Genomic DNA, 11,336 nt, shown 5'->3' on the forward strand with positions numbered 1-11,336 from the left:
AAATTCAACAAGGGGGAATCTTCCCCTTCACCAAGGGCCTAGATGTAATTCATAGAAGGCCTGGAGTAGAAAACATTTAGAAATTGGTGTCAAATTCCTGCAATTTTCCCAATAAAAATGGCAATTAATTTACATCTATTGCATTGGTCATACAGGAGATTGTGGGTGAGCATCGAACGTGACATGGGAGCAACTGAACCATCCTCAAATACCATAAGGTTTTTTGTCCCATATTAGATTAGTAATGAGTATTCTATCCCCCTTTACGTATCAAGTGGTAGAAGTCGACCCTTCAGAGAGTGCAGATTCAGATCCCTTACTAGTTACAAAACTTGCCACGTCTGGAAAATTTAGCTTTAGGGGTACTTTTAGTTTCTCAGAGCCAAAATCAAATGGCTCATGGTGGAACATCCAAGTTCTAGAAGCAATTGACGACACTACCCCTACTCCCAACATGTTTTCCCCACAGGACTATGTGGTACACGGGGCAATATGTTTTTTTCCTCTCGAAATGATGTCTATCTTTCACCTCGTGTGGGTATAGTTGTTGCCACCCAGAATTCTAATGTTTTTAGTATTGGACTATCACTTATTGAGCTCGAAAAGAAGGTGAGTCTCATTTTGTATTATTTAAATAATTTTGTCACCTTGTCACTCAAAAATCTATTTAACTAATGGTAATATCTCTTCTTTTTCCTCTCATATGAAAGAGTGGATGTTAAATTTTTTAATACAGATGGATCATACTACAGCCTTTCGATTCTACTTCACATGACATCCGAGAGGACAAAAGTAAATACATTTACTTACACGTTACACCGTTTATGGATTCTCATTTTAACTTTACAGTTTAGACTCTAGATCTATATTTGACTTTACGATTTAAATTACTTAATACAAGTTGTCCATTATCAGCCACACACTGTGTTTTATAACAGGGCTGGATTAAGCTTATGTCTGCAACAATCTGGTACTCAGTCGCTTACTTGGCTTCATCCTATCGATACTCAAAATCTTTTTAAATGTAAGGCATCCGTCAAAGTTGAATTATTGAAGGTCTTGATATGAAATTATGAATATATTAAATCACTAATTTGTTGATTAATCAATCATGTGCTTACTTTTCTTACATGGTCAAAATTTAGTTAACTATCAATGGATACCAATGGAGTATGCCATTTAGTGTTGCAAATGAAGGCTCCATGTCCATTTCCTTGAAAAACGAAACTACTGGCAAATATTTATATCTGAAAGTTGAAGTAAGAAGCGGAACAACAAGCTCACGTTTTGATGTCATCTTTCATCCCAATTCATTTTCCAGCCAGTACAGGTAATTTTGAATTTTTTTCTTGATGTATGAATTACAAATTGAATAAATCAAAATCTTGAGAAAAACTAAATAAAACCCGGTGGGTCTACATGGGAGGATTGAAAACCGAAGTATGTTTATACCCTTCATATTCATGGGAGGATCTTGGTAGACAAAAAATGTTGGAAGATGATGGCACGAAAGAGCCAACTAAATAAAATATTGATGACATTCGTGATTATCCACTCGTTCAATTGGATGACAGACCCACTAAAGCAGTGCGTGCTAATACAATGAAAGAAGAAAAAATGAATGTTGTTATGATATGCGACTGGATACTAGACAACAACGAATCCAATGAAGATACAAGCAAAGCCATTGTTGCAGCATCTTCATCGCAACAAACAAATAGTAAAGATCTCAAACCGTAATCTTACTCTTGAACACATAGAATTTGGATTTTCAGTTATCGATCATACACCTGAAGAGATACTGTAGGGATCCATTTGATGGATCAGTAGATTTTCCTGCTTACAATCAGATCGGTTTGCAAGTATTGAAATTCTCCATGACACAACAATCTGATGGATCATTAGATTTTGCTGCTCACCCTTACATCGGTGCAGGTGAGTCCTTTTTTTTCTTGTAGCAAATACTTTAATATTTATCATAATTATTTAACACCCTCCATATATTTTGTTATAGGGTCCAGAAAACTCTGCCTTTATGATAAGTATCCACGAACCACTGAAGGCATTTCTGTTAGGACCCATCTTTGGTTGTTAATATAATCTTGCTTCCGGGATGAAAACATTTTGTTCCAATCAACACATTCTGTTGCTCAAAGTTATCAACATCATCAAGCACCAAAAGTGTCTTTTTCCTAGTCAATGCCTTTTCGACCTTAGATGTGCAAAATTCTGCATTATTTTCTTCAATCTTTCTTTTCTTGAGAATGTCTCCAAGAAGGTGTTTTTGCAAATCTAGTAGCAAACATGTCTGTTGTGCACATCTTCTTCCTATGCCTTTAACAAAGCTATTTCTTTCAAATTCATGATAGTGCGGCATATACATCTACTTAGCAAATGTTGTTTTTCCAATCCCAGGCATTCCCCATATTGTGAGAATTTCAGCAGCTTCATAAGATGCTCTTTTTAACCAAGAACTGATTGTATAAATAGAATCTTCCATCCCAATTAGGTGTCGGATTCTCCTTTTCAAGTATAGTTCCAGTCTAGTACTAATTTCATTCACGAATTCTTCAGTGACCTCCGTCTCTCTTCTGAAAAAGGAATCAAATTCGATCAACAAGACACAGCAGCCCATATATCAAATTAATATAATTGATCAATAACTAGTCTTTTGCATACTTTTAACTAATATGAACTTAAGGGACTAAAATGAAATATAAACACAATTTAACCATAATGATGGGCGACTTTGTATATGTTTCGACAGCTTAGTCCCCACAAAGCTTTTCATGCCAACAATGGTAAAAAGCTAAATCTCACAATGGTATGCTCTAAGTGTAACGTGTAAGCTTTGTGACAGCAACAAAGTAACAGGGACAGAAAACTGGGGAGAAGAAAGAAAGAACAGGTAACCAAAAAACTTTTGGAAATTTTACTTGTTCACCAAGTCTTTCAAGTGTAAATAAACACAAATGCATGAATAGAACAAGTGATGGTCTTTGTTCTAAAAAAATTCAAAATAGAAACGTGATCAGATGATGAAAAAGAACATGGGACGGATGAGGTAAAAACAAAACTAGTTGAACTAGAAGGTGGAATCTATATGATTTTCTTAATTGATAAAAAATATTCATGGAAGCCATATGATTTTCTTCTAAAACTTGTGAAACTATCTCTGGTTTTTTTAAATTTAGGTTTTCAGCTATAAGTTTGATGGATTTAAAATCTATTTTCATGAAACTTGACAACTTCAAATCTGCACTTTCAACCATCCAATGCCATCCAAAGTTGGATTACTTACAAGGTATGATTTCATATCTCTTCTCTTTCTTTTTTCATCTGTAGATTTAAGAAAGTTTTTTTTTTGGGTGCAGATTACTCAATTCTGGAATTTTATATAATGGTTTGCATGAGGAGGTTGGAAACCAAAGGACAGGAGTTGTATAACTTCAATTCTATAATGAATGGTGAAAAATTTGTAGTTTTATCCTCTAATATCATTTTTGCAAATCTCTTACATGATAAATCATCCTCAAGGCCGAGTACAAAAGTGTACATGATTCCTACCAGTTACAGGCACATGATTACCATTCACATAGTGTATGCTTAAGGGTGAGTTTCATCTTTTTTTCTTATAATAATAATTTTAGCTTTTAAAATGTATTTATGTAATAAAAAATATGAAGGCTTTTGAGCATCTTCTTGGTCGACGGTTAATCGAGTTTACAAATAGAGGACACAAGCAGTCTATCGAATTTCATGCGGTGAAGCTTTTAATTTCATCCTTTGAACATCATCAAGTGTAACGACCCAAAATCAAGGGTAAAAATTTCATTTTTAATACAGCTAAAACATTGATACCATTCATTCTAAACAATGCAAATCATCATTAAGTAAAACATTTATCAGAGTTCATCCCAAAATCATTCATTGCGGAAATCATAGGTGTGTGCACTGTGATCAATCCAAGCCATTCCTTTCCAAAACGATGATACTTAAAACCATAAACAAAACCTGTAAGCACGAAGCTTAGTGAGTTTCCCAGAGCATACCATACATACAAACCACATATCACATATCCTGTTGCTATCAAAGCTACCTGCATCACATTTCCTACTAGCTATAAAAGCTACATATAACACATATGCCATGCATACAAAAACCTGTAAGGATGTCGTGGGCTCCCCCAGGGTCTTACACCATTATGCCGTTGGCTACCCCACACGGTCTTAACTTGAGAATGCCATGGGCTACCCCACATGATCTTATATCAAATTTCCACGGGCTCCCCCCGGGGTCTTCCATGCAAGTATCACAAAGACAACTAGCATAACACATATCACATAAACTTATCATATATCACAAAAATACCTACACATAACACAATTAAACCTGTAAGGATGTCGTGGGCTCCCCCAGGGTCTTACATCATTGTGCCATGGGCTACCCCACATGGTCTTTACCTAGGAATGCCATTGGCTACCCCACATGGTCTTACATCCAATTGTCACAGGCTCCCCCCGGGGTCTTCCATGCAATAACACACAATGACATAGCATATCAAATCACAGAATGACTAACACATATTCCATAATTACATAATGGTCCGACTTTGGTGCCTTAGATCCATGGGTATGGCGAGAAGACTCACCTCGAATGCAGAAGCTTCCTGAAGAAATCCTTAGTTGCTGTCCCACCAGCTACCCGAGCTGTCATTACCAATCAATATACACAATTAGCAATTGGGTCCCATACCATAATCCTTAATCCATGCATGGGGTAAAATGACCATTTTACCCATGGCCCAATATGATCCAAAACTAAGGGCCCAAACCCAAAACAAAATCCCAACATTATAATGTCCATAAACCATCAATGGCCCAATTTTCGAAATTGGGCCCAGACCTTTCTAGTGGACCTTATACTAAAGCTCAATATTCTCCTTAGTTAATAATCCTAACCAAATTGGCCCAAAAGGCCCTACAACAACCTATTCCAAGAATTGGCCCAAACCGAGGCCCAAAAATGTGAAGGCCATTTCTATATTGGGCCGCAAGGCCCAATAGGCCCAACTATTCCAATAGTGGCCCAAGATACATTCAGATCAACAAACCGTGAGTCCAGGCCCAAAACCATTAGGGCCCAAAGGTCAAAAGTTCAGTAAGCCCCAAGTCCTCCTGAGAGTGTATGCCCAGCGTACCTCTTCTATATGTTTAATGTACTAAGCAAATGGACTATACGTGCAACGTACTACATAGTATGCCCAACGTACAAACAGCTCATGTACAACATCCATTAAGTGCTTAACACTTGATCTAATAATTCCAAATCACATATCTGAACTATACTTAACGTCTAAACCCATAAAGTCACTGACTTGGTGACTTTGCTTGCCCCAAACAAACCCAAACTCCAAAAATGGCATTCTACTTCCATAAAAGTGACCCTAACTCAAGCATGAACCCATTAATACCATCAAGATGTCAACTTTCTACCTTAGGGACTCAAATAGCATCAAGGGTGGCAACCCCAAGCCTAAAAATGGATTTGGAACCATAAAGCTCCATTCTTGGGACCAAAAGATCCAAAAACTAAACATAATAGATCTAAGAATTCAATGGTCAACTTCAAATCTTTATACCTTTATCAAGCTGAGAATGAGTCCTAAAAGCCAGATCCATAAGCTCCTCCTTGATTCCCATCTTTGCATCAAACTTCATCTTCTTGAAAATGGGTCAAACACCCCAAAAATGGACTCCATAAGCTCAAAATGCCACCATGGATGATATATGACGATTTCTAGGGTTTACAGGGTTGGAGGCTGAAGATATTATAGTTAGGTTATGAGATCAGGATTTTAAATAGGGTCCAAGACCTTAAAATAGGGTTCAGGTTTGATTGGCGTACGCCCAACGCTCATATGGTACACCCATCGTACTCCGAAGAACATTCGCGACCATCCTGGTCAGGACGCCCAGCGTACTCCAAAAGTACGCCTAGTGTACTACCTTCTTCACTAGTACGCCCAACGTATTCCTTGTGTACGCCCAGCGTACTCGGCTAAGCCTGAAACTACTAAACTTCTGAAGGCCATAACTTCTCCGTTATAAATTTGTTTTTGATGATCCTTATATCCACAGAAAGGTAACGAGAAGACCTACACTTCTATCAACTCGTATCTTCCTAAATACCTTCCGAAAAAAGTCCATTTTGCACAAAAACCTGAACTGCCATTTTACCGAAATACCCCTAGGCTCCAAAACACGAACCGAGCACCCGGATCACTTTTAATACATCACCAACACCCAAAAGGGGATAGATTTTAACTTCCCAAGAGCCATAATCCTTATAATGACCGACCTTTGAGCCACCACCTTGAACTAGGAATCAATTCAAAACAGAGCCTTACAACTCTCCTCTACTTAAATTAGATTTTTTCCTCGAAACCATGCATCACCGTCCCCGACATACCAGAAAACCGGAGCAACACCGCCACAGACCCGTGAATACTACAACCTACTCAAGCCAACTAAATCCAATTCTCATAAGGTCCTAGAACACGTAGATGAAAAAATTCCTTGCAACCCGATCATACCTACCCCATTTGAAATCTGAAGTCTCGAGATGGTCTGTTTCCCTGACAAATTGCCCACAACGAATCATCATCGAACTTATTTCCCAAGAAACCAATCTAGATAGAATACTTCCTACTTGCAATACCTTGATTCTTGCTAAAGAACAATATCATCGACCAACCGTGACTACCGTATAACAAGCAATTCAATATATAGAGCCCAAATCACTGAATTCGCTCCTACTCCTCTTGTTGTCACTTGGCTGCTTTCCTGGAGAACACCCGGGGACCTCCCTGGTCCCAACCTGTCTGCCAACTATCTGGAACACCCCACACATACCCAATTGCTGAGACAAAAACACACTCAGTAGTCCCCTACGACCTCTGACAGACTACCTCGTCCAACCATAATTGCCCTATCTCCTTAAACCCATTGATCCATCCGATCGAGATAGGTTGACAACTCGTCGCCACTGAACCCAACACCAAAAAGGTGAATACTACTAGAATAGTGACAGAATTACATCATACCCGGCCTCCGTCGACCCATTGTTTCCTGATTCCGACATGTCGTGACTCTATTATGGATAGGGCCACCCAAGACACATCAGAATGGCTTAAACTACCATTAAAACAATCCATTCACCACCCTAGAATTCTGTCGTCGATGCCCTTGGCATATAGATTACCCACATCCCATCTTACTCAAACAAAATCTTGCAGGAATTCCGATCTAAATCTAAATTGTCACTCCGGTCCTATCCAAAGTTCCTCGAATCGGCATTTACATACTATGACTTCCTGTCATCCTTTACTCGACTGATTAATAAATACAGTTACTCGATTCCCTGAGACTTCCAGTGTTGCACCCGGTCCAACCACCAGGTTCTTATGAAATCCGATAACAGGGCTACCCAACCGTAGCCCTACAAAAACATGCACTACTCGACCACAAAATCTTGCATCACAAGGTCCAACCCTTAGCTCACCTGTCTCCACCGGTTCCATCCTAAATTCCCATAACCATCCGGGCTTGCCCCCAAATAATTGATCGGTCAATCACCTCTGGTCCTGATCCTAACTAAGTTGTGGCTCCCCTACAACCCTAAGAACTATCTTGCCCTAGTTCAAATCACCTGGAAGAATCCGTGAACGCTACGGCACCCCCACAGTCTTACAACACTCTCTACTGCTAGTGAATGTTACGTCTCCCCCGCAGTCTTACAACGCTTCCCACACTATCTGACCGATAGTGAATGCTACGGCTCCCCTGTAGTCTTACAACACTTTCCACATTACCCAACTGCTAGTGAATGCTATGGCTCCCCTGTAGTCTTACAACACTTCCACTCTCAAATTATCACTAACCATAGCCCTATCGCTCGTCTACAATCCAAACACATCTCAAAGTTAATCGCCCACATGGTCTATCCTACCAACTGAACTCAAACACTGACTGGAACTCTACCTGGTTCCCTCCCCCAAATCATGCTATATGACATCAGATGACACGATCCAAATGTTTAGGAGTTTCCTGAACTCCCATCCACGATATCTTATATTAAGTCAGCCACTAAGGCCGACTTTCCTCCCCCAAAGGGGAATGTGAGACGCATCCTCGTCTTACACTCGCTTCTATCCTGGATATCTGAATAACTCTCCCCCACTTAGATTCAACTAAGTCCGCTCAACATATGAGAATTGAAGGATTCCCAAACCCTCTCTCGTTCCAATGATCAATATGATGACGGTCGGTGCTTAACAAAGCTTTAACACCATGAATAACCCTTCCAAAACAACACAATTCCCGAAAACCAGCTAACACTTCATGAATCCCAACAATGCCAATGACTCTAGCTATTCAAACCTGATATCACACTCAGATCTTAGAGTCCAAAAGTCAGATGCTTCCCACAACACTTCGGAGACCACTTCTCTCTTCCTTTGACAATCCCAAAAGCCTTTCCAAACATAATTCCTAAAGTTCACTACTAGAAAAACAGCCTTTTACGATGCGCAATGCGTGTCGTAAAACGCTCAAATGACGCCCAAATGCATGTCAAGGAAGGCCCTGTCATAACAAGAGACGACACGGTTTTGGGCGTCGTCTATAGACGACGCGCATTTACGACGCACATTTATGACACGCAATGCATATCATTAAAGCCGCTGTCAAGAAAGGTCATGTCATAAATGAAGATGACACACATTTTTGCGTATAATAATTTTAATTTTTTTTTAAAAAGAAAATTATTTATAGATTTACTAATTTTCAAATTAAATTTGCATTTCGTGTGTCATAATAAAAAATAAAATACCATATACAAAAGATACAATCCATTGCACAAAAGTTAATGTCATATAAATAATCATTCCAATAATAGACAAATGTAATACATCAAATGTGAAAGAGATGAAAGTCATCAACAAATAATTGTTGAACTACAAGAACTTGTTGCCCACCTTCACAACATCCCGAGCTACTTTGCTTGACACTATGCACATCAACAAGACCTACAAATTTGAATAATGCAGCCATTAGAGTTCAACTTTTGGCTAGCACTCCAACAGCCCTACTGAAAAATGATTCGATAAAGGTGGCTAATACCAACAATAGAAGCTTCAATAATCACTTTAAAATAAATATATACAAACTACTTACAGTTAAATAATGAAGGGAATTAGATATGTAGGGATGCTTGGGGGAATAAATCCCAAGTACATATGCAACCAAATGTCCGACAACAATGCTGAAATCAAACTTAGCTAATTCCAATATCCAATGGGCTTGATCAGGAGCAATAACTAACAAAGTTTCCATGAATCCAACAAGTTGAGCAGAAAAATCGGATTTTGAAGGGTGTCAAAAGGATTACCTCATCTGCGTCACCCGCTTGTCAGTGCTCGGTGATAAATTGCATCACCTTTGCAATAGAGGACCCTGCCCCACAATGGAACTACACTAGCAATCTCCTAAATGACTCCCTTAAAAGAAGAAAGAGCTTCCAACAGTAGTGATTCCCTACAATACAATAAATTGGATGGTGATCGTAAATTAACAAAATTGATAACAATCGACTAGATTCAAGTATGAAGCCAATTAAAACAACAATTCAATCTAGTTATTTTTCCTACTTGTAATGTTCATCAAGTTTTAACTAGTTATCATTTTTTTTCAAATACTAATAATCGTCATCTAATTCTAGGGTCAAAATTACCCTACAAAATGGAAGAAATAATTAATAAAAGAAAACCTTAATGAATAGTTAAATCACTTGCATATTCCTCTAGGGTTGGCATCTTGTTTCCAGAGCTCCTACCCACAACTTCTACACTCTCCCCAACCATTCTAATCACCTGCTCAACAAGTATAAACATTGCACATAAGACAAGGTTATTTTTGGCACATGAAAAAAAAAAGCTAACCATACATGACTAAATCACACCAAGGGTAAAAATGGAAATCCCAATTCAACGATGTTCCACTTCCATGAGAGAATGCAATTTTGAGACGCGACGCCTAAAGAGTGGTTCAAGGCGAAAAGAGGGAACACCAGTCTGCCATCTTTTAATGTCATACATCTCATTCCATGCTTGAACTATTTCATCAATTTTAAAACCAAGGCCTGAAAAACACTCATACAAAACATTCAACTTTGAACTAAATATAGTGAAAATCAGAAAAGCACAAGGACTTTTTTTGTAATTTACTTGAAACTTGTCTAAATTACCTGCAGAAGCTGTTCCATTTGAGCAATGATTCTTTATAATTATTGCAAGATGTATTGGTGATGCACCTGCAAGCTTAAATTTTTCAACAGAAGCAACTAAAGATTCTTCCCATGCTGACAAATCCATTTTGAATTCAACAACAGATCTTTCATAAAGCAAAGTCCCGCATAAAATATACATCTGAGATCTCAAATGAGCAGCTTGTTCAGTAGCTTCATCAGTAGACACTTCTTTCAAGCGTATCACTAAATTAAAATTGTCATAACTGCAACAACTTAACAATAAAAAATAATCCATATAATTTGGATACTCAAAATTAAATTTAAAAAACTTGGTACAAACTTTTAGAATCATTCATTCCTGTGTAGGAACGCATCTGCAGGCCTGACATAAGTAAATCCATTAAACGGGTTTTCCTTACATTTGGGACTCGCAATAGGGGAATCTAGAAGCAGGGGTAATTTTTTCTAACACTCTTCAAAATTCACAATGCATTGCTTCCCAGCTACTTGTGGAACAAAACTTCGCTTTATTTCTCTACCCTCCAGTTTCCTCTAATTAATCAGTTTAAACCAACCATGTTTTTTTTATTTCATCACCTCCACCTGCCCCATTCCCAAGTCGCCTGCTTGAATCCTTCCTTAACAACTATTTTTAGAAAAAAAAAACAGCATTATTAAGCAACTACTATACCACAAGTATATAATATTACAAATTACGACATTACCCCTTTCAAAAGGGGATGTGCTTCATTGAATTTAGCAATGAAACAATGTTTTTATTAATATTTTCATGTCAGTTGATGGAAATAGTCACAATGTTTACTATTTTTGTTTGTACCTCTGCTACATGACATGCATGATGCACATTACTTCATGTACTATGACATTTAATCTTTTTATATGACTATGACCAACAAATTTCACCATTTTTAAATGGAACCTACCAGTTGCTACATTTCTTTTGTGACATCGTGTTTTTAAGATTAAATAACCAAATCTAAGAATAACGAATTTGTGTCTAAATCAAT

At 38.0% G+C, this 11,336-nt stretch overlaps 1 protein-coding gene and 1 long non-coding RNA gene across 3 annotated transcripts; both read right to left on the reverse strand.

Annotated features, from left to right (window-relative positions):
* Positions 1–2,071: 2,071 nt before the first annotated feature.
* Positions 2,072–2,383, reverse strand: LOC145095044 (disease resistance protein Roq1-like). Its single transcript, XM_079032987.1, has one exon. The coding sequence runs from the start codon at positions 2,381–2,383 to the stop codon at positions 2,072–2,074; it is 312 nt and encodes a 103-aa protein (XP_078889113.1).
* Positions 2,384–8,951: 6,568 nt separating this feature from the next.
* On the reverse strand, positions 8,952–10,831 carry LOC145094280 (uncharacterized). 2 transcript variants are annotated; one of them, XR_013703257.1, is made up of 5 exons: positions 10,306–10,831; positions 10,021–10,200; positions 9,829–9,931; positions 9,237–9,596; positions 8,952–9,088 (listed from the first exon to the last, which is right to left on the reverse strand). It is a non-coding gene; the product is annotated as an uncharacterized LOC145094280 (long non-coding RNA). The 2 variants fall into 2 exon arrangements; XR_013703256.1 differs by having other exon boundaries at positions 10,006–10,200.
* Positions 10,832–11,336: the final 505 nt, after the last annotated feature.

Source organism: Lactuca serriola, chromosome 3 (genome assembly GCF_051521515.1).
Source record: "Lactuca serriola cultivar US96UC23 chromosome 3, Lser_US96UC23_V15, whole genome shotgun sequence".
NCBI lineage: Eukaryota > Viridiplantae > Streptophyta > Magnoliopsida > Asterales > Asteraceae > Lactuca > Lactuca serriola.